Source organism: Micropterus salmoides, unplaced genomic scaffold (genome assembly GCF_014851395.1).
Source record: "Micropterus salmoides isolate LMB-PRFRI ecotype aquatic unplaced genomic scaffold, ASM1485139v1 Ms_hic_scaffold_5, whole genome shotgun sequence".
In the NCBI taxonomy this organism is placed as follows: Eukaryota; Metazoa; Chordata; class Actinopteri; order Centrarchiformes; family Centrarchidae; genus Micropterus; species Micropterus salmoides.
In genome coordinates, this window is record NW_024044237.1 from 30,154,277 (window position 1) to 30,178,092 (window position 23,816).

The 23,816-nt window shown below is 39.8% G+C and overlaps 2 protein-coding genes across 8 annotated transcripts in view; one reads left to right on the forward strand and one right to left on the reverse strand.

Annotated features, from left to right (window-relative positions):
• The first annotated feature begins 5,925 nt into the window (after nucleotides 1-5,925).
• On the forward strand, nucleotides 5,926-9,364 carry phox2bb (paired like homeobox 2Bb). The gene is made up of 3 exons (XM_038698646.1): nucleotides 5,926-6,449; nucleotides 7,094-7,281; nucleotides 7,718-9,364. Exons 1-3 carry the CDS (start codon nucleotides 6,209-6,211, stop codon nucleotides 8,144-8,146), a joined length of 858 nt encoding a protein of 285 aa, XP_038554574.1. The 5' UTR covers nucleotides 5,926-6,208; the 3' UTR covers nucleotides 8,147-9,364.
• A 1,291-nt stretch (nucleotides 9,365-10,655) lies between these two features.
• The window catches only part of LOC119888525 (LIM and calponin homology domains-containing protein 1-like), a 98,115-nt gene continuing 84,954 nt past the window's right edge, over nucleotides 10,656-23,816 (reverse strand). For 5 of the 7 annotated variants that reach the window (XM_038699118.1, XM_038699117.1, XM_038699122.1 and 2 more), the window contains 14 exons: nucleotides 23,227-23,529; nucleotides 22,168-22,273; nucleotides 21,867-21,964; nucleotides 21,660-21,765; nucleotides 20,897-20,971; nucleotides 20,099-20,127; nucleotides 16,953-17,045; nucleotides 16,528-16,692; nucleotides 16,262-16,362; nucleotides 15,842-16,000; nucleotides 15,032-15,127; nucleotides 14,199-14,307; nucleotides 13,554-13,656; nucleotides 10,656-12,633 (listed from right to left, as the gene is read on the reverse strand). In XM_038699118.1, coding sequence (XP_038555046.1) covers nucleotides 12,608-12,633; nucleotides 13,554-13,656; nucleotides 14,199-14,307; nucleotides 15,032-15,127; nucleotides 15,842-16,000; nucleotides 16,262-16,362; nucleotides 16,528-16,692; nucleotides 16,953-17,045; nucleotides 20,099-20,127; nucleotides 20,897-20,971; nucleotides 21,660-21,765; nucleotides 21,867-21,964; nucleotides 22,168-22,273; nucleotides 23,227-23,529 — 1,569 coding nt within the window. In that variant the 3' untranslated portion in view covers nucleotides 10,656-12,607. The remainder of the gene's footprint in view (nucleotides 12,634-13,553; nucleotides 13,657-14,198; nucleotides 14,308-15,031; nucleotides 15,128-15,841; nucleotides 16,001-16,261; nucleotides 16,363-16,527; nucleotides 16,693-16,952; nucleotides 17,046-20,098; nucleotides 20,128-20,896; nucleotides 20,972-21,659; nucleotides 21,766-21,866; nucleotides 21,965-22,167; nucleotides 22,274-23,226; nucleotides 23,530-23,816) is intronic. The other 2 variants (XM_038699121.1, XM_038699119.1) reach the window with 2 other exon arrangements.

Below are 23,816 nucleotides of genomic sequence, written 5' to 3' on the forward strand. Positions count from 1 at the left end.
TACATTATAAATTATTCATGAAAACATAGAACCCTAATTTCTCAGTTAAGGTTGTGTTCAATTATTGATTAATGATTTTGTTTGATTCCCCAAGTCTTTTTGAAACAATATAGAGTAGGCCTATATCGAGTATCCTGTTGTGCGCATGTTATGAATATTGGAGGCCCTTGTCGGCACTCTTTTGACTATATGGAAATAATAATTCATATGAGCTACCTGATTGTTTATGCAGATGGCGGCTTGGGGCAAAATACAGAGTCTAATGTACAACGGAGGCCACGTATTTAGTCATAACACATCAAAAGAATATGAGATGAGGGGGGTGCAGGAGGCGAGACAAATTAGCAGCTTTAGAAATTGATAGCAGGTGTTTACATGTGGTATCTTTTGCATATTATAATGTCGAAGCAGGGGGGTGTAATAAACATTACAATACGTTGTATAACAATCAATATAATTCACAATGACCTTGACGTTTTATGATGGATTGGGAGACAGGCCTACTGTAATTGCTGCCCACTCCTCCCTCCCCTCCCTTAACATTAAAAACCGCTCCATCATTCTCGATGCGCCGCCTTGTCGCCTGCCGCTCAGATGACCATTAATCGCTTAATTCCAGCAAACCTACGTGCGCACAAAGGGCCCCTGTCTGCCGCTTAATGCATGTGTGATTAAGCTTTTAGGCCGACCACACGGCATTATTAGCCAGCAGGTCCTTGTATAGAGGGCGAAATGCCTTCAGGGGGCCCGAGGGTGGTGTGGGGTAGAGGAGGAGTGGGTGTGGAGAGAGAGGGGGCAAGTTAATGACACTGACCCTCACTTCCCCAACAGCTATTCAATTCAACAATAATAACGGGTCACGCAGCTGATTTATGAGGCTAGGGCTAATAATTGTCAATTGCTAATGTGAGGGTGGGGTGGGGGGCAATGCCAGTAGACTATGCTAAATAAAATATGCTTTGACCCCACTGGGGTGAAATGTAGGAGGCCAAAAAAGAAAGAAAAAAATAGACAGATGATGTTTCAGATACCCCCCCCAAAAAAGCCGGTTGCAGCTCAACCACGTCTAAAAAGTTAGTTTGGTGTCTGTGGATTAAAACATTTAGAGAGAATAGGCGTACAACATCCAGGCCAGACGTATGCTCCATCCGTTCGCCTGCATGGCTGCAATAAATTAATAACAACCAAACAATGTGTCGCGGAGAGGCGGATTCAATTACTAAGTTTATTTACAGGGGAAATCTCATGAAGGCCATTGACCAACGTTAAGCAGCGCGGGATGAAACGATGACAAGAGCTCCGATAAGAATTTAATTCCATCTCATTTCAGACGATTTTATGAATCAAATTCTTGAACACTGGCAAGAGATTTAATGATCACATCTTTGCGAAATCTTATTTCAGAGCCGGTCGATGGCATTTCTCTGCGTTAATGTCGACTTAGAGGTTGGAGTAATTTAGTAATTGATTCCTTGCCTGGCTCTCGCCCGTGCCAAGGCCGCGTTTGAGGGTAATATGTTTCCTAATCTTATCCCCCGGAATAAGATTTTTATGTTAATCCACTGTCTGGTCACTTGGGAAGCAAAGATACAGGCTCAGAGGGGCCGGAGAGGCCAGGGGAGACGAGCCGTGCTCTGCAGGAGCTGGTTGCAGCATCAGGAAAACAATAATACGAGATAACAGGGAAATATCACACAGAGAAGAGCATGTAGTACATGAGAATAAAATATTTTATATTTTTCCTCGTGAATGAACTGTAAGTTAATCATTTTGTTTCCTATATAGGCTAAATAAAATGTTGTTATGGGCTATACATCTGCTTTCCCCTCTGCTTTGTTTTCATATTTGTGAGATGTTTGACGCCATGTTGTTATTTTAGAATTTAAAATAATCTGTAAAGATGCATAAAGTGTATGTCCTGAATAATAATATGGGCACAATGTGATCAGCTAGGTTTATCCTCCTCTACATCCCGAGGCGCACAACGCCCTCAGATGTGTGCCAGACAGAAGACCATCAGGTGAAAATATATCAAAAGACCTGTAATAACAAAAACATGAGCCTGCACGCAGCACACTGAAACACTAAAAGCTTTTGTGCTGCACGCTTTTTCCCGAAGACACCGAGAGAAGAAACCAGCTTCTAATTGAATTTCGCCTCTTCTCCAGATGTCACTTTCCATCTGTGCGCTTGGAAACGCGATGCGCTTTTTACGCATCGGCCTGGAACACCTTTAACTCAGATGTCTGATTTTTGTTCTCCCCTCTCTTGTATTAACACGTGTGTAGGTTCAGACCTTAATCAAGACAACTTAGAGAAATAACTAAATATAAAAACGGATTATTATGTTTTACAGAATATTTATTTATAAAATTATTTTGGATAATAATTGAATTTTAATTGTGGAAGTAGAACAGCCACTTTTACCCCTGATAGTTCTATCTTAATAGTTTTCACGCATTTTGCAGATGAAAGCGCGACCCTCGCTTTTATCCATCCTGTCAAATTGAGACATCAGACTAAATTGCCAGGAGAGCATCCCCAAAATGAATTTTTTATCTGCTCTCGAGCCCCTCCTCTGCAACTCACGGCCTTATTAATAACCGTTTTGATAAGCGTAGGATTTCCTCGGGCGGATGAGTGAGACGTTGTAGGTGAAATGTGACAGCGGGACCCTCCCATCGCGCTCTCTCTCTTTATCCTCCTCTGTTTCTTTGCCTTTTCGGGGGAGTGGATCCATCCAATCCATCCAGAGACAATGGCATTTTGTTCCTCTTTTTGTCCCTCCTGTCGACCCACATTCCTATATTGCTGAGCAACGATAGTGCGCACTAAATGGAGAGGAGTTCCTCCCATATCCCGGCTATTGTCCGGCACTTGCCAGGGGAATTTAGGGTTTCGCACACATCGCATTTTCCTGATTTATTTAAGTGAAGGCATATGGTTGAAGCCCTTTATTAGGCACATAATTACGAATTAACTGCCGCTTTACTTGAATGAAATGATTATTATGTTACTTTAAATCACGGTTTGCACTGTTTGGAAACGACACGCAACCTGCAGCCACAAGCCTCCCCACCCCACCCCACCCCTCACCGTGCAGGACATAAACTGTTTGCACATTTTGCATCTTGCAAAAGCTAATATATATATATTAACTCAGACTCCCGCCTTTCGGGTTTAACACGCTCACGTCAAAATATCAAACTGCGGCTTCTCATCCCACTTGAACCAGCTGAAAGAATTAAAAGATGTTGAAACTATAAAAGAGAGGCGTTTCAATAGCTGGTGGACTATGGCGGAGGGACTATAGACCGCAAGAATAAAGAGCGGCTTCAGTGAAAGAAACCGATGGCTAAAAGCTATAATTGTATTTGCCTCGGCGAAATATCAGAAAAGACTTCTCGTTTCTTTGAGCGTTATTAGATTAATTCCCAGAGATGGTTTCTTTTCTCGCTGCCAGACGCGTGGAGGGAGGACGGTGAACCATTTGGCTCTTTGGTTTCAATAATCAAATTAACCATTTGGAACAACTTTTGGGTCCCAGCTCGTGTGTAGAAAAGGGGAAATAAAAAAAGAAAACATTTACATAATAGAGACCGGGTTGTGTCAAGAAAGAATGAACTTTTTTGTTGTTCTCGTTGAAAAGACAATGTACACACGGAAGAAAAGCAAGAAACACACTGCAACACGTCAGCAATTGTGGAGAAAATTAATTGATGGCAAATCCAAGCTACACCACCTGACAAGATGTTCAATGTATCAAGGCGTTTGGTGCCATTATGCAAGCTTAAAATCTCATTCTCTCTTTTTCAAAAAAACAACAACAAAAAAAACAGTTAATATTTCATCAAACGACAGCTTAAAAAAAATGAATGCGGTGCCAATGTGGAAAGACACAGTTTCTAACTGTATTTAAAATGTATTTGAAAAAGAAGATCTTAAACTGACGTAAAAAGATGGTTTGCATTGGAATTACCTCACCTCAAATTCAATTTTAGACCTCAGACGCTGATCTGTATGTGTTTTAGAAGACCTCTTATTTTTATCTTTAATGTCTCCCTGTAGTCCCGATTTCAACAAGTAAAGGTTTATTTCATATTTTTCCAGCCTTCGTTAATTGTGATGAAAAATAAGATCAATATTGTGAGGGATAAAATCAAATCATAAGAAAAAAAAAACAAAGCCAAGATCTATAATAATCTTATAATAAAATTTAATAGGTTGTGCAACAAAAGCTTATAATATCCAGTGTCTAAAATGATTCTACAGACACGCATGATGAAAATACTGATATAAACTCACAATTGAGCATCAGAGACACACTCACTCCCTATAGGATTATTAAAGGGATATTATAGTGATTTTTCAGCGTAGGGTCTCACAGATCAATCACTGAAACACGACCATTGCTGGATAAATTCAAACACTCATCTGCTAAATTTAATTGATGCAGCAGAATTCCTGTTGCGCTTGTTTGTGTTTCGATAATTTGGAAGAGAAAAAAATCCACAGCTTCAAACGAGGACTTGAACTCGGTCCAATGAACACACCGAGTTTGTAAGCGCCAAGGAAAACGGTTCACCTTATTACACAAACCAAATTAACCACTCAGCCAATATTGTGAGCCTAAGAGGTCCGATGACTGCTTCGCCAGTTCGTTACTTTCATTAGAAAGATGTTATTTGCCAAATAAACGAAATAATGAATGTAATAAAGACAATTACAAACTCATTTGAATCATAAAAACACACCCGGAAGTTTAGCAGAGATTACACTGCAGCAAGTCAACCGACAGAACTGCAACAAAAAGTTGTTTATTGGGCAAAAAGGGAATTATTAAACCGAAGCTGCAAATTCGTTTATTAGGCTACTGTGCGTAAATTGCAATTTGTTGGGTTTTTAATCCTTAGAGACAATTTCTAACTTTCATTTATTTACTTCAATGTTAGCTGCTGCACAGTCATGAGCCAGAAATGGCCAAGACGTGATTTAAAAGTCTAAATTACCAATTAAAAACAATAAAACATTTTATAACCCGTGAAGTGTAACGTAAAATAAAACACAAAGAAAAACAACAAGAAATCAAACCAAGGAGGTATTCGGTAGCCTATAGCACTGGCGTTATGGATGTGATTGCTGTGCTTACACTGTTTTCACCTGAACAAACCTCTCAAACAGAGTGTAGCCATATCCAGTGTAAAAATTGTATTTTTCTTTAAAAATAAAAAGGAAAACCAGCCAGTGGTAAGATACTTTGCTTGTTTCAGTAGTTTTCATGTAACAGTGTCCTGAAACAAAGCAGAATAATATGGGCTATACACGTTGCAAAAAACATTATTAAAACCAGTTGCACTTGAAAAAAAGAGACCTCACTTCCAAAAGGGAACGACTAAATTGACCGTTATACCTGATAGAAATGTTCATGTTTTGCCTGCTTCATTGCAGAAGACCAGAGTCAAAACCAGAGTGAAAACAGTCGGAGCAGACCGGCAAAAAGAAGAGGCAGAAGGGGAATACTATGTGAAATCCTGCCCAAGGTATACGGCCGCTTAAAAGGCTTAAAAGCTTGGAGAAAATTGGATCAGGGAGAATCGTCACCCAACTTTCATTATTTCCAAGTGGTGTGATTGAATTAAAGGGCAAGATGGTGGTTGGAGAGGAATGGGGTGGATGGGTAGAGGGGTGGAGGGGGGCGGCGGTGGTGGTGGAGGGGTGCGTAATGGCGTGGTATTAAATTCTAATTAGAGATGCAGGGGATCAATGATAGGGAGGTTGGACAGCCCGGGCCCCCAGTGCCAGCCCAATAGACTGATGAGTTATTGTCATGTAAAAAAGCGCTAGCAATAAGACCAAACGCTTTGCTATTGTCCAAGCGGAAAGAGCCAAGTTTATTATGAGGACTATATGCTCTAGAGACCTCAGGCTAGGCGGCTCTTAGGGGGCTTTTCATAAAACAGGGCTAGGTTCCTATAAAGGAGGCCAGTTTTGGAGCAGGCGCTGAGCAGTGAACATCTACCCACCGTCCAGCCTCTTTCCAACCAGTTCAAACTAAACAAGCCATCTTTCCCCCCCAACTCAGACCGCGCGTCCTTCTCATTTTTGCTTTTATTATTTTTTTTTTTACTTTCTAACCCACTTTTGGGTCGTTTTGGTTTGACTTTTTTCCCGGGAAGTGCAGCTTTCTAACTCCACCGAGCCTTCTCAAATGTATAAAATGGAGTATTCTTACCTAAATTCCTCTGCCTACGAGTCATGTATGGCCGGGATGGACACGTCGAGCTTGGCATCGGCCTATGCGGACTTCAGTTCGTGCAGTCAAGCCAGTGGGTTTCAGTACAATCCCATCAGGACCACTTTCGGGGCCACCTCCGGCTGTCCTTCCCTCACGCCGGGGTCCTGCAGCCTGGGGACCCTGCGGGACCACCAGAGCAGCCCCTACGCCGCAGGTAAGCAGCGGCTCCGGAGCCTCAACCCGGTGTATTATAGGACGTCTTGATTGCATTTGAAAATGGAAATGTGTTTAGTATTTACCAAACGAAATTTGCTTACACAAATGAAAGAATTTATCACGTTAGAAGCGATTGCAGGCAAGCGGTAATTCGGTTAAGGGGTTATACTATCCCAGTCACACCCAAAACCGCCAACAGAATTATCTTAAGCTGCCAAAATGATAGGCATAATTTATTTACTTTGCGATGAGACATAAAGCTTCGAAAATAATTAGATAACCAAAGACTAAAGCTCATTATTGACACTGAATTGGAGTTACAGTAGCAACAAGCAGGGCGGATGGGAACATTATGACAAGTTTTCAAACTTGAATCTCAATCTGAGGAGCAACAATTAGTTTAACATTACAATTAACCGCATCACAGGTCAGCAACGTTATCAATTCTGAAGTAATTCACAGGTAATCAAATGTATAATACAATTGAAAGCTTTAGCCCTGCATCCTTAACCCGATTTTGTACAAAATATCGAATTTGAATTTACTTCCATTTGACAACATCTCAATTACACACACTCATATCTCCTACTGCACAGATAAGATCACTGCACGTCTCACGGTGACATTTTATTTCGTTTACAGTTCCCTACAAACTCTTCACGGATCACGGCGGACTGAACGAGAAGAGAAAACAGAGGCGCATCCGGACAACCTTCACCAGCGCCCAGCTGAAAGAGCTGGAGCGGGTTTTTGCAGAAACGCACTACCCGGACATCTACACCAGAGAGGAGCTGGCACTCAAAATCGATCTGACTGAAGCCAGAGTGCAGGTACACAGCCACCGGCTCTACAACAGACCTGCTCCCATTACGCACGATTACCCATAATTACGCACGGGTGGATTTATGAAATATTTTATCACGTTGCGTCTAATCACTCATTTTAAAACACATTTTAGTGAAATTTAAGCTTTACTGCTTTAATATCATGAACTACTGGCCTACACCAGCTGACACCATCTAACACTCTTATGCATTAATGCGCAAAACAAAGAGATACTGTTTGTCTTTAGGGGCAATTTTAGACATTTAAACCTCAAAACGCATTTATAAGCAACCTCAACCATGCTAAAGAGCCTTCTTGGTCAAGACAGCTAATTGCATATTGAGATCGAATATCAATAGTGTTAGATAAGCAGTTTTTTTCTTTTGGCACAAACCAAACATTAGTGATGGTTTAACATTTGTACTTACACCCATTTTCCAGGTGTGGTTCCAAAACCGGCGCGCCAAGTTCCGCAAGCAGGAGCGGGCAGCTGCAGCGGCCGCAGCGGCTGCCAAGTCCAGTTCTGGAAAGAAGTCAGACTCCAGAGATGAAGACAGCAAAGACACCAAATCTACCGACCCCGACAGCACAGGAGGACCGGGCCCGAACCCCGTGCCCACCTCCAATTGCGGCGGACCCAGTCCGACCGGAGGCCAGGTCAACACCACCGGGAACGGACAGGTAGACCAAGTGAAGACATCCGTGTCCACCGGCATGGGGGTGACAGCACCCAGCCAAGGATGGGCCACCGCCCCGGGAACCATCACCTCTATCCCGGACTCATTGGGCGGGCCATTCGCCAGCGTACTGTCGTCTTTGCAAAGACAGAACGGAGCCAAAGCTACATTAGTAAAGACCAGCATGTTCTAATGAAGCTTCACAGCGGGGGAAGAAACACAGAGCAGAGTTTCCTCATCCTCCGGAGACTGACAAGCAATTGCCTGAGACAGACTCACGGACAATAAAAAGCAGTTAAAAAGAAGATAACAACTCTGTTATTTTATTTTTATGCCTTGCGCCGTTCTTGTGGTCAGTGGACCCTTTTGCTGTAAAAATATCCATCTTGACAAATTACATTGTCTTATAATAACTTTTTTTTTCTTAAAACAAGTGCAAGTTGGGTGACATGTTTCAAAGGCGTTTTACTGTACTAATAACAAAATGACACTGAAAATACCGCGCAGAACAAGAAACCATACCGCCTCTTGTTTTAAGAAAAAATGACACATTTAAGACTGAATACTGGACGACGTGGCTTGTTGAGATGAACATTTTCATGAGATGGGCCAAATTTATGAGCATACACAGACGTCTGCGCACTGGAAACGCGACGTGCCATCAGTGAGCAAAGGAGTCTTGTTAAGTCACATTATATGTCAGAGTTCAACAGCTGCTTTGTTTGGTAGAGAGACGTTTAATATCCTTGACCGAGGATGCTCCCTCACAAATCCACGGTCTGACACAACAATTACCCAACGAGACGCTGACGCATTTTGCTACTCTGTTCTCTATACACACAATCTGCTGTTCGGAAGTAGCCTCTTGCAGCTGTGTTTTTGTTTCCAGGGCTGCTGAGAGTTTAGTTTCTTTAAATTATCGATATAAACACAATTATTTCCTCGAGAGAAAAAAGGCACAAACTACTGCAATGTTCACCTCTGACAGGAAATCTGTATGTTTTGTGTGTCTTTCTACGGCAGTGTTTTTGTGGCTCAAATTGTATAGTGTTAATACGTATTATTGTCTCCTATAGTTGAACCATAGGCCATATTCCCTCGTAGATCGATCATACAAGTCTTTTTGATGTTTTACAAAATTCCCTCGAAGAATTTATTTTGGGTAAAAAAAGGGAATGGATGCAAACATTGTATTTATTTCTATATAATTTGCATGTTGTCTTTGTCTGATTTTACAATGATTTCCCTTCCATTTTGTGAGCATTATGTAACTTGTTTTGTCCAGGATCTGAAAGTTATTTATATGTAGGTAATGAATGCTTATATTTAAGAAGGAAATATTTCTACATGTGCACATAGTTTTCCAGGTGTACCATTGAAATGGTTGTTGATGATAAAAAAAAATAATAGTCCAAGTTGCTTTGTCATGTTTTCTTTAGAGAAATAATGAAATGCAGCTCAGTTATTAGTTATGTTTTTTATTTATCATTACTCATTTCTATCTTCATTATTTTTTATATTATCCTAAAACAGGTGTCCTATGATTGCTCAGTCATAAATGCAAAATGTTTTTACCAAAGGTCAGAGATTTCAGCACCAAGGACAGCACTGAAGAGGTGCAATTCATTGAGTCTCCAGATTAATTTTTCTTTAAAAGAAAGGAAAAATATTTGCCTTTATAGTAACATAATCTAACCCAATTTCAATGCAAATGTCCAGAATCAAGTGTGGGTCTTCTGATATTCTACAGACTTTGAAAAAGCTTCAGTGGTGCAAAGAATACTATACAGGAGAAGAGATTGAAAACATTTTTTTCCAAGATTGAAACAAAAAGCATTATGTCAGGATCAACTACAAGGGGAAAAAAAGACTGGTTGTTGTACTAAATAATGACCAAACATTGACAGGTAAGGTCTTACTGCTCTACACACAGATCCATACTAATACAGGCCACTGTATTTTGTCCTTTTCTGGTGTCACAATGTTTGGTGATAACAGCCATCAGATTTTATGACCCTATCTGAAGACATATAGGCTCACAGTTTTAAATAAACCGTTACCAGAACTTGTCACCCAGTGAAAATATTATGGATTCATCTTTTTGGACAGGTCATTGAATCATCAGGTCATAGAATTTGGTGTAACACCTGTTCAGGTGCCTTAATATGAACCCAACACTAGCTTAACTCCAAACAGTAATTTCTACAAAGTCTATAATCTGACTTTAACCCAAATTAAACAATGAATCTCACATTATTGGCAGAATTGAAGACTCCTTTCAACTCTGTGATAATGGACTTTATTCTTAATTGTGTCTGTTCTTTAGCCTTATTTTAGAATTATTGTCTGTTTATCGTATTTTTAAAACAATCTGTAGTGTGATTTGTTGTTTCTTGCAGCTGTTTATATTCTGCTGTTTTTGTCAGGTCTCTCTCAAAGAGGCTTACCAGGTTAATAAAGGTTCAAAAATAAAATAAATAGAAAAGCCACCAGTGCAGCACTACACTATTTGAGGTGGAAACAGATTTCAACGAAACACAGGTTTCCAAAAGGACTCGACTTTCAGTATGCTCTTTTACACATTTAAGATTTCACCTGCAGTATCAAATGTTTACGGTATTTATTTACCACATTTCTTCCTTTAGTTAAAATCTTTTCACTTGTATTTGGGATTATTGCAAAAATAAGAGACAAAAGCCCAGTTTTAATTTATAACATTTTATTTATAAACATACAGTATGATATAAATGCCATTGCATTTAAACATCAAATTAATCTATATTTCGGATAGTGTTCATGTGAATATTACAATAAATACAGAACAGACGAAAAGGTTTCATTCCCCAACTATCCTGTTAAGAAGACTGTCTGAATATAGAGCTCCTTCTCAAAGATCCCACTATTAGAGACTCAGCCGAGATTTATTCATTAACTACGTTGGGATAAAAAATGAAATACACAATCAGAACAGAAGCTTAAAAATACTGTAGATCAGTGAGATGAACCTGGAAGAGAAGCTTGGCTATAGGACGCAGTTCAGGAGGAGGAGGCTGCTAGTTTGCTTTCATACAGCAAATCATTTGGTTTTAGGCTTAAACGTGCATTTTTTATATCCACAATACATTACCGAGCTCTTCTCATACAAGTGCAAAAAAGAAAGAAAGAAGCAAGTGACTAAAAATGTCCAGCTGGCGGCACAGATCTTTAGTTTTCATCCAACCAAATATTGCACAGATGCAACTGCTGCTGGTATGTGTGTTCATATTATCTCTGCTGTTTAACTAGCTGTAACATGTACTGGTGATTTTTGTGTTTTTATATTTATTTTATTTTATAAATGAATCCTACCACTGAGCAATTATCAAAACCTCAATTAATAGCATACAGAAGTCTATATCGCTCTAGAATAAAACATTCAAAATTAAATCAATGGTTTCCCCATTTCCCCTGCAGTATATATGCTGTATTTTTCCAAACAGTAAACAAATGTATTCCTCTGTTTTTTTATCACTGCAAATCACTGAGGAATCACATGGGGGAATATGAAATTAAGGGTGTTGTTTATGTAAAATAAACAGTACTTCAACTGAAGTGAAGTGTGATTTGAGGGAGGGCTGCAGCCTGTCTGTCTGCAGTATAAGGGTTCAAATTTGGCCAAACTCCCTCCCTACACCCCAAAACAAAACAAAAAAAGAGAACTTAAACACCATATAGCTGGTGTTTATTTTCCTGCATCACCTTGCTTTCCTAAGGCACATTGAAGTCCTGACTTTCCAAGCGGACAGGCTGGCCGAGGAGCAACCTGCTGTGACTCAAACGCACACAAACAGCTCACATGTCGTGTTATTGCCCTAATGATGAAACTACATCTATAATATGTGTTTATATTATAAGCTAATATTATTCAGGAGAACAGAAGAAGAGACATAGTACAGGCCAAATGATAAAAAAAAAACTGATTTACTGTATATATAGTGTCTGTGGATCTAAATAGTTTATAATGACTTTTATAGCAATATCTAAATGATGTTTATCTTTTGTTTTTATCTAGTACTTCATTAAAGGGGCATAAAATTATTAATGCTTTTCAGATCCAGCCTGTTAAGAGAAATTACAAAATCCAATCTGAGCTGCCGACCACATATTCAGTTTTCTCTCCAGTTTTTGCATTGTATCACTCCAAATTAAGAAAACCTTTCTTAAATGATAAAAAAAAAGATTCATTAACTATGTAATATACTGCATTTCCATTATATGGAATTTAATGGTAAATATTCACATTTTTTCCAACCAGTTTGAAGCGTCTGTAAATGTTATTGTGTTTTCTTTTCAACATGGCCGCCACCCCAGAACAGTCTCTCTTGCTGCATGATGAAACAGAGTCTGTGGTGGTACGTGAACCAATCAAATCCAGATTTCACCCACATATCAAATGACATACACATGAAGAATATATATATATATATATATATATATTTTAAATGTTTGACTGTCCCCCAGATCCCTGTTTGGCCCCCATGATGAATCTTCATTTGTTATTGAACGGCAGCGGATGCAAAGATCCCGACACACTGTGAAGGACATGATTTGCAGATAACTGGGTTAAAACAGGGACGGGGTTTCTTCCATGAACCTTGTGCTTTTCTGTTGAGCATCACAACGTGGTTGGCTGTCCAGCCGCTTGAAAAGAGAAAGAAAGAGAAAGAAGCCCACAATTTTTATTAACCACAATTGTTTTGTTGTTCTTTTTTAAGGGATTTTAAGGTCAAGGACATGCGGATCTAATGTAATAAAACCTCCTAATTCAGCATAATGACTTACAACTCTGTCGATTGAGGCCCTGATTTGATTTGTGGTTTTCTGATCACTAAATGATAACAGCTGCTGAGAGGTTATGTAAATGTGAGCTGTGTGTTTTAGAAAACTTGAACTTTTGCTCTTCTGCAGGTAAGGTGAAAGGGATGGAAAGTAACTGTCATCCACTCCCAGCTACTACATCACCCTTTTCTCTTCCTCCCAGCACCTTCCTCCTGATGCAGCTTCATCCCTCCATTTAGTCAAGCCTCACTGTGTCTGACATTTCTTTATTAAAGCTGCACTGGGTAGGATTTTTCTATTAAAATACACCCGTCTTATTAGCCACACAGCGGGACTGCAATAAAGTACGGAACCTTTGAAATACACCTTAAATGTTTATCATAAAATAGTGTCAAGTTAACTTTGAAAAAACAATAAATCAAACAAAGCTTTGTCTTTTTTTCTACCTGGTTTATGAGCACCTTATTTACTGCTGGTGCTACGACACCATCACCTTATTGAAAACTGCATTTATTCATCAGTGAATATATGATATATGGCCAATATTAGCAAACAATAAAGTATAACAACACCTTACCCGTTTTATAATTTTAAAAGTTTTTTTTTAATATTCATGATGGTGGTTTATTTGCTTGGAACCTGACCATATTCATAATTCATTCATGTTTTGGATAGATGGATAGAAACAGTGCTAAAGAGACACAAGACAGAAAGAAATGGGGGTGAGACCAAAAAGAGAGAGATGGAAGGAAGACATGGGAGAGAGGGGTGGAGGGACTTACAGCGGGAGCGGATGTAGCACTGGTGGCAGTTGAGGAGGCCATTTCTGATCCGGACGTCTGTCCCCGTGGTCGTGTCGCCTAACTGTCCCTTACACACCCCACACTAAAGCGAGGGAGAGAGAGAAATAGTTATTAATAATAATTATTCATTATTAGTTGTTATTACAGAAGAGTCTTAAAGGATTAGGCTACTGTTATTATATACCTTTTTTGACTTTATTACAACAGAACTAAGGAGCTCTACCAAGTATTTCTGGCAGCATGATGTTGTGTGTGATGTGGGGTTGACTCACAATAAAGCCCATATTAATAATAAGGGAACATGTCATCCAGTGCAATGGTGTGGCTCACACCACTCCACCACTGTAAAAGCTTTTCAACAACAAAGGAGCTCTATGGTGCAGACGAATAAGATATACCAGGCTTTAAATACACTGACAATACTTGTTAGTAGGATCAGTTCATTGTTCGTTTTGTCTTTTCATGGAATTTCTCAATAATAATAATAATAATAAATACAAATTATGCATACTTCTTTAATAGATAATCAAATCAATAAAAAACTAAATAAAACAGGACGATACTAAGTTTTGACATAAAAAGTCCTTTTGAGAAGACAAGGGCTTTCTTCTTTCTGTCACCGACCTTAAAGCATTGAATGTGGAAGTAGAGACTGAGGGTCTCTATGATCATGGCCGCCCCCTTTCCTAACGGCTGCCCACAGCTGGAGCACAGCTTCTTCCCGCTGACAGACCTAAAGGAGAGAGAAAGACAGAACCTATGATACTAGAAAGGACTGTAAATGATTTAAAGTACTGATTACTTGTCTAAACCAGTTAAGCTCTTTTGAATATTGAAAGAGAAACACAGCGTTAATAAGCTGTTCCTCTGTCTGTGTATTGTCGTACTGGAATACTTAAGACAGGAAGAGAAATAACAAACCTAAACCCAGAAACTCCGATCTAAAGGACAGATAGCATCCTCTGCATTTCCACTATCACTGAAGTGGACTGCAGTGTACAAAAATAGATGAGTTACATTTATTTACTTCTGCAGCTCTCTGCTATTTTTTCTGTTAGCTTGTTGGTCTATGTCTTTGCTGTTTTAGTTCTTGTGTTCAGTGATGTCCATCAGGTCCTATGTGCTTGTTCTCTGCACAGCTGATGCAGTCATGTGTCGTCCCATCACTCATATTCTACACGTCCTCTCGGTTCTTCAGTGTGCTATTTTTTAATTTCTAGACAACTCCGGCCCATTTGCAGTAACGTTTACGGATGTACATTTCAATGTAAAATAAAGAAATAGATTAATAAAAAGTCTTCTTTCCATGTAGTGTGTGGAAATTCCCACTGCATTCAAGGGTCCTTGCTGCAGTGGTACGTGTTATGAGATGGGTAGAGAAATGTAGGCAGCAAAGCAGAAAATGACAGTGCAGAAATGAACCCGTCCCTCCATGAAGGCTGTTTGTGATGCAGTACCTGTTGGGTGCTGGAGGCAGTGTGTCTGGAGGTGGTGGACATGCTGTGGGGGGGTTTGATGAGCTGCGGCCCACGTTATTATCAATTAGACCACTCCTGGAAATGGGACAGCAACATGCAACATGATGATGACTCCCAGCTACAGCAACTCTATTGGCTGCCAATGAACCAATCGAAGCCAGAACAAGCTGTGCCACCTACTCAAGCAATGTTTGGCCATTGTTTAAAATGCAGTGTTACTATAGTATAGAATTCTACTGCATTTCCATAACACTTTTCTTGTCTTAGACTATAGTTTCTTTATGTAGAGGATGACTATGGGGGGATTGCAGGTACAAGATGCCACCTGCTGGTCAAATGGTTTAACTCAAGGTGTTACTAAGACCCACGCTTAACAAAAGCCCTGCTGGTCACTATTCCGGACTTTTGAAATATGTATTTACAGCCAGGATGAAATGTGAGTGCTATCTATTTTGATTAACAATGAGAAGTGTTATGGTGCCTTGAAACGTAGAGGGATTTTACAGACAAGTCACACATGGAAATAAAACAATGCTTAGAATATTTTTTTTGGTGTGATAATAAGTACATACTGGTGCTGTGACCTGTGCTTGATTGTTTTTTATACCTCACACTGTCACGGTCTTCTGTATGATTGCTACAGTGTTCTCCTTACTTGTAATATATCAAGAGACAAACAGAAAAGTAAAACTGAACTCCTGTTAAAAAACACTTCCTTTCTCAGAATACCAAATCCAGGAATTGTAGCAGACCTTGAACTGAAGGCTTTTCTCACACACATTCACACACCTCCTGTCTCCTGCAGGCCGGCTGGGCTTGTTGCTGTCTGCTGTAGGCTCTTGTTTCTTCACTGGAGTCGAGGTTTTGGTCGGCATTAGGGGAGGTTTTTGGCCATTCTGCAGACTTTGACCGGGTGTCTCTGTCTGACTGCTGCTCTGACTCACCAAGCTGAGGATCAGGAACAAGCCACGTTGGGATCAATTGTTTTTGCTATTATACCCAACACATGTCACATTCTGTATTGTGCTTTTCATACTTTATTTACTTTACTTCACTGATCCTACTAAAATAGAGAGTATTTTCCCTTGATGGTACCCTGTCGAGAAAACAGAGCTGAGAGGCACATAAGGCCTCATTTTAAGCCACTGTTGCACTTCATGTCGGCTAAAGTGTAAACATTTACCACTATTATTACTATAGTTCACAAACCTTTTGCCTGTTTTCATGCTGTCATCAGCTGTGCTGATGTCACTGGTCCTGTCGTTTTCTCTCCGTTTCCATTCCACACTCTCTGTGCTGGCCCTCTGTGCCTTCCCATCACAAACAGGGAACAGTTAGCAGAACAACCACTTAAAAAACACTGTGCCCACTCAAGTTATTCCAATCAATTGTCACCCAGAGACTCCCCCTGAATTGATACGAAATGAATGCATGCGTCTAACAAGCTATCTATAATCAGTCAATCAGCCATTCACCGACTGCCTCTCCAGCAGTTCCTGCTTGCGTTCCCAGTCAGCCAGCGAACGAACGATGGTGTCCTGGGGCTCCGAAGTGGAGGAGAGCTCGCCTCGGCTGGGGGAGGGCAGGGCTGAGGAGCGGGGAGTCAGAGGCGTCACAGTTTCCTCCAGTATCCTACGCTCCTGTTGTGATGGGAGAGTTGGGTGAGTTATCAACAACACCTAACTCCTATCATGGGTTAAGATTATCAGTCAGCAAACACACTTTTCTTTTAGATATAAAAATACACAGTTCACACATATTGTACATTTAACTTTTGCTCTTATCCACATCCAAAATTACTCTGATTTCAGGTATTGTAAGTTAGCTACACTGAAAACAAAAGACACACACACAAAAAACACATCATAGGTGCAACAAGTGCCCTCAAGCATAAACACACCTCCTCGTGGTACTTCTTCTCCTCCTCTGCCACCTCCCTCTGCGCTTTCTCCCACTCTTCCTTCAGCTTCTCCTGCTCGCGCCGGTACTTCTCCTGTTACCATGGCAACAGACACATGACATACTGCACAGAGCCTCAAGCCTTGAAGAGGAAGACTAAACTGTCTGCAGGTGAATATTTTGGCAGAAAAACAGAGATGATGCGCAGACATATCTGGCATCAACAGGGCTCTGAGAGGTTTTCAAAAGGTCTAAATCAGTCGATGATAAAATTCTCTCCTAGTGCATCCTGCTTAAGTCAATCCAAGAAAGAACTGAGACCTGTAAATCCTGCTGTAAAAATTGGTGACTTTTTACAATTTCCATATAAGATGTCCTTAGTGTGTACTTCAAACATAAGCCTCAACTTAAAGACATTGCTATTCTTCTGCTATGGCTAAACACTTGCTCAGATCTGATATTTGTGTGTTAGGGAATAGCAAACAAAAGAGACCAGAAGCAGGCACTGCGGACAAAAGGCAAACGTAGAGCATGCAGAGTTTGTGGAGCACAGGGTTCCTACACAGTTTTCATTTTAAAATCTGCCTTAAATGAAGGTTTTTCCTTGATGTACAGTACTATAATAGTAAGTGGGCAAAGTGACCACAAAAAATATGAATCAAACTGACACTTATTATTTTAGACAAGCACAAACCTTATAAGACTAGTTTTCACTCTTTTCAGACTTGTGTTGGAACCCTAAAAAAAGGCCAAATTTAAAGATCCCAGATTTAGAGAGAAAGTAACTTAAGCAAGACAGATGACAGTCCAAGACTGAGGCGCAGAGACAACAGAGAATCAACAGGGGAGATAACAAGCACATTGATGTACCAGACATTCATCCATTTCATCTCATCTCAAACAGTCCTGCAACAACCGGAAAGCAGAAAAAACTGTTCTCATCACTGGTGCTGATCAATTTATCAGGATTACACTGTAGATGAGTACAGTATTTCACGGATACCAATGAATCCTTTAAATGTTTATTGGACCTGAGATGCACCTCTGATTGGTTGAGGAGAGAGAGGGTGATTTGGGCAGCAGCAATAGCAGCAACCTAGGACAAAGTCCTTGTCTGTGGTTGTGCATGAGATGAAGACAGTGAGTGGATAAAACCAAAGTAGAAGTTCTTCCACTGCACAACATCGCCCTCTAGTGGTCATAGTGTGCGTAGGAGTAGTTGCCTTTGGGGGAGGATATGCTCAATATAAAACAAACATGGAGGCAAGCTTTGCAAGTAGCAATGACATGGCATCCATCTGATTCTGAGCTGACTCACACAGCAGCTTACTGTGCTACAACATGGTTTGACTTCACTTTCAGGGTTTGGTAAACAGTAAAGTCTCCTATGTCAGGGCTAAACATCTGGGTTAAAACTGGGCTAAATATTTTTGAAAAGTGAAAGGGTTTAGGTTACATAGAACTCTTTTTCCCCCTTATTCTAAGCATCTAATTGACTACATGTCAACATCTAGTTAGGACCTGCTTCACAATGAAATATAGTAATTGAAATGCTGTTTAAACAACAGTTATAATAAACTAGATGTCTAAGCAAACTTAGCCCAGTTTTAAGTCAAGACATCTAGACTGTTCTCATCTTTTTCACCCAATTAATACTTGCTGAGATATAATGCCTGGCTTATGCTTGACTCATGCATATCTTATTTGTTAACTACTCATCTCAAAATGCACTTTGCTTTGATCAAAAATTAAATCATGTGGGCTGTGCTAATTGATATATATATATTAGTTTTTTAATTACAGAAGCAGAGAGCCTTTTTAATATATATTTTCCTTTGTAATATTTTTTAAGCTACATGATTATCCACTACTGCATTTGCTAGCAAACATTTTAATACTTCTTTATCATTAACAAAGGTACATCTCTAATATTCTAGAGTCAAAACATGTCTCTTTAATGAGTTTGACACAGCCATGGGCTGAGGGTTACCTAAACCAATCATTTTTATTCCTTAAAAATTGTTTGTACACTCAGTTGCTTCTGCACCTAATCCTCACAGTGCTGGTGCCTTTCTTTACCCACTAAACTCTATAAGGAACTGAACCCCTAACCTTGCAGACTCATGCGCCATGCTTTACCGTTTGAGGTATACTGAGTACCTGCAGCATGCGCTCCTGCTCTTGCTGCCACCTTTCCTGACGCTTTCGCTCCTCATCCGGGTCCCAAGACCAGCGGTCACCCCGCCTGGCCTGGGGCAACACCGGGACCGACACCTGATAGACCCCAACACGCACACACACAAACATCAACATGCACAAATACACACATGGCGCACAAATATTCATGCACACAGTCACACCCACAAAACAACCACCATTCAAACACAAACCCCCACACACACACTCACCCAACCATGAAACCAATGACAGACCAATAGATTGATATGTCCCCGACACACACGCAACCACCCCCATCAACACCAGTGTGCACACACATCCACCACAGGAAAAGAAGAAGGGAAGGGAAGAGACAGAAATAGTTGATCTACCACAACAGCACTACTCCAATGCTAGCCAAAGGACTCCTACTAAGGAGAAAGAAGACAGAGAAAGAGACAGATGAGCTCAAAGGAAAACAAAAGCAGTCTCAGCCGTTTTCTACAGCATCCTCATCTGGCATGCTACATGAACAGCCCTGTGTGCTATGATGTGTAGTACTTGCAGTATAACAATGACTTCATAAAACTGTACTAAAAACTAGTTATTGATCTCAGAAAATGATGATGAAATATTGCTTAAAAACCACTTGGGATTGTGAGATACGACCATCTTTATAGTTAATATACTGGATGTTTCTGAATGAAACAATGCGGGCAGAATCTTAAATTTGTTTTTCTTTTAGATTGTTTCTATTTAAATGAAAAACCTTTTATAACTGTGCTGATTTTTCATTTATCTTACCTGTAGACTTTCCTGAATTTTATCACATTTTCAGCATTTGACTTCAGTTTTATCTCTGTGTGCATGCAGTCTGTTTAACTGAACTACTGTAACCCAGGAGATATTAAGCCAGATGAGAAGCGATAAAAGGGTTGTTCAGATTCTGACAAAAAAATATTATGCAGCCAGATGATATCTTTTACTCACCTTTCCACGGCAATCCTTCTCCGTCTCCTCTGTAGAGAAAATGTGAGAAGGAACACAAGTTAAAATAAAATTTAAACAAACATTATGGATACAGTTGATCTGAGTATTGATGAGGCAAGGAGTGAAGATGCTGATGAAATCAAACAAAGAGCGAGACCAGTGACAGAAAACTAGTCCACCAACAGCAACTTATTACAGCTTAAGTTAACCAATAAGTAGTTTTCTTTCTTGCCCTCCAGCTTTTAATTTGTCTATGTTTTTATTTCGTTCTGCTATAAATCAAAACCTTTTCAAAATCATCCAGCTGTTAAAAAAGACCTAATGTGTGATAGGAATTTGTAACCTATATTGAAAAGTGCAATACAAATAAAACTATTATTATTATAATTTTGAAGTTTGAAAAGCTAGCAATTTAAAGCACACTGAGGCAACTGATCATTTATAACGTAGGCCACCCATGATAATTTTTATTAATTGTCATATGTGCATTATAATCAGTATGCTGGTAGAAACATTAATCAAAATGTACACTCCTTAACAATAACAAACACACTGAAGCAACTCTGCATTTCTTCCATTGTACATAGATGCAGAATAAATGAAAAACTTCAGAACACATTTAAAACTGAAAGAGAGCACTTCACTGATCATCCACATAACTCTGGAAATGAGTGAAAAAGAAGACATGGGACTGAAAGGTTGTTATGCTTCTTATTATTAAGAAACAGCATGGAAATCCTGTGCATTCAGCACCTGGGGACAGAAACATAAGCTCCACCGATGAATGAAGAGGTTTACCTGGCGGAGCGAAGAAGTCCCAGCGTAACTTAGGGTTGCTGGTTGCCAGCGGAGACCTGACACTGTTTGCAAACTCTATAGCGAAATAAAAAAATATGTGGGTGGAAGGAAAGGAGGGAATGAGGGAAGGAAAGGAGGGAGAAGAGTGATAAGGGATAGACAGATGTTAAAATCAGGAGTTGGTAAGGACATCGAAGAGAATTGGGGAATGCTTTAATAGTTCTGCTCCAGTGGTAATATATTGTAACTGGAAAAACAATCTTTTGTCTTTAAAGAGGTTGTAATTCAGATTCAGTAAAAACTTACCCTAACTTGATGGACAAAACGTCAGAATAAAAACAGAAAGGAAACAACAACAAAGCAGGGCTTTTATTACACTATCTAGAAAGGTAATAGTTTACCTCTTTTATACGTGCTTTTGTTGGATCTCAGGTCTAATTAACTTAAGCACTAGTCAACATTGTGACTTTAGTGGAATTTAGTGTAAGAGCCAATTAGCGATCATTGTCAGTTGAGTAGATAGGAAAAGTGAAGGTACTCTGTGCTGGATGCCAAAATAGTTTAATAATAGTCACACATTATTGAAGGCCCCTTTAACTCTGATTCAAACATCTTGCTATACAATAAAACAGAAAGAGTGAGAGGCTGAAAGGCAAAAGGGAAAAAGCCAGCAAGGAGGAAATGCTAATCAAACTCAGAAAACAAGGAGATGTATGGAAAAGAAGCTGCTGGCTTGGTATTTGGAAGTGACAAGTTCACTTACCTGCTGTTGTTTCCTTTGATGTGTGACATCCAGATGTTCCTGGTGCAGCTAAGCTTGGTACATTATCTCCTATCTGTGATGGCTCCTGAGAACTGGGAATACTTGCCTGCAGGCAAATTCAAAGATTATCCGTTGGATGGCTGACCGATCATTTCTTCGGATATGTTTGATGACAAAAGTTGATATTTGCTTGGTTAGCAGCCTCACCTGTAAAGTTACAGCCTGACTCTGCTGTGTGCTTACCCCTGACTGGACAAGGCTGGAGATGTTTTGACCAGATAGTTCAGTTTTTTCTTGTTTGGCTTCTGAAAACACAGTTTATCACTACTGTTAAACCGTACAAAAAATCCAGAAAGGTAAAGACACTTTCCCTTTACATTTACTCAAATACATTTTTATACTACGTTTTCCAAACGTTTCAGGGTCAAATGACAATAGCCCGTGACTGGTAATGATACAAGTCTATTAGCAAACACAAAGGGTCAGCATAGCAGCATGCTGTTCAGACCTGCAGGTGGCGTTTGTTGAGCTGCAGCATTTGATTTCTCTTCCTCTGGAGAAGCTACTGACTTGTTTTCAGTCTTCCCAAAGCTTTCTTCTGGCTTCTGGAGCTCCTGTAAGAGTCGCAGATGGTTTTCAAGTTGAATAATGAACCAAATGATCCTGAGATCAAGAGGCCTATGTAGTGCATGAGATCTATTTATAAAAAAATACTTCAATCTTAATTGCAATAATCAGATAAACTTGCCAAAAGCCCTGCAAGAGAGTAAAACGCATCTTGTCACATAGTAGGTATTTGACCAATTTCTAGTGTTTAAACTAACTGCTGTAAGAGGAGGACAGGAATGTAAAGTAAATAACTAAACCCACATACACGTGCATGTATGTACAACAACAGAATGAGGTGTTTCAGTCCAGTCTTCAGAGACTTATCACTGTGTGCCCAGAAAACGGATTCAATTTCCAGAGATATTTAACATTAAAATATAACAATGTTTGTACAACTAAACCTCCACTGGACCCATCCTTTGGTTTTTTATTGAGAGCTTCAAATTAAATATGCTCTGAATGGACTCAACCAGTTGGTATCCTGTAAGAATACTAGCTATAGCCATGAACTAAGCAGGGCTGTAGCAGTACCTATGTTTGAACGGTTAAGTTAAAGAAGGAAGGTGCAGGAAAGAATGACACCTACAAAATGATAGCTGAAAAGGAGAGCAAAGTACATTGAAGCTGGGGTAGGCGATTTATTTCAGAAGCTTTGTTGTTATATTTGTAGAAATTCTCTATACATACTGAGAGCAATCAAATCAAATACTCTAAATACACTAAAAAAATGCTTGTGGCTGTCTACCTATCTACCTGCGTGCACTAACTGTGTATGTAAATGTGTTTTGGCTATGCAGGGTGTGTGATTTTTTTGGTCAGATACTTTTAATATCTAGCTGTCATTTGGTAGTTTTTTCAACTTTGCCTACCGTAGATTTAATTTTAGGATCTTTCTAGCACACTAATCACTTGTTTTTAATTTGATTAGATTCAAGGTATAAGAGATCCTAATCCTGACCGATGGAAGCGAGGTGGGCCGGCTGGGTGGTGTAGAATGCTCAATGATCTTCTCTTCTTTGACATCCTTAGAAGGTGATTCTGTGCCACCTTGTGCCTCCTTGGTCTTTGTTGACACTGGGATTTTTCCTCTGGTTGAGGCGTGTGTTGGTGAGGCTGCAGACGAGGGAGCATCTACAGTGCTGTTGCTGGTTTGGGAAGGAGATGCCTGGAAATGAGGAGGAGATTCCCTTCCTTGAGTCTCAGGCGTGGTGGGAACGTCGACGCTCCCTATGTCACCATTGACTCGGAGCAAACCATCCGCCTAAATCGGAAGAGAACAGGTTTAATATTGGCTTTATTTAGGCATTGTACAGTTCAAGGAGATGCTTTAAAAGCGTTAAAAGGTATCCAGACAATACCTCGCTGATTTGCTCAAAAATATATACCATGATAAATTCAAACAGGCTTTACTTTTTAATATACCAGTGATGGAATGAAAACATTAATTACAATATGACCAGCTGAAGATTTGGAATTGAGGGTGGGCTAACTGGCTGATTAAATTTCTCTTTAAATGGATACTGTTGCTATAATTCTAAGGAATTATGG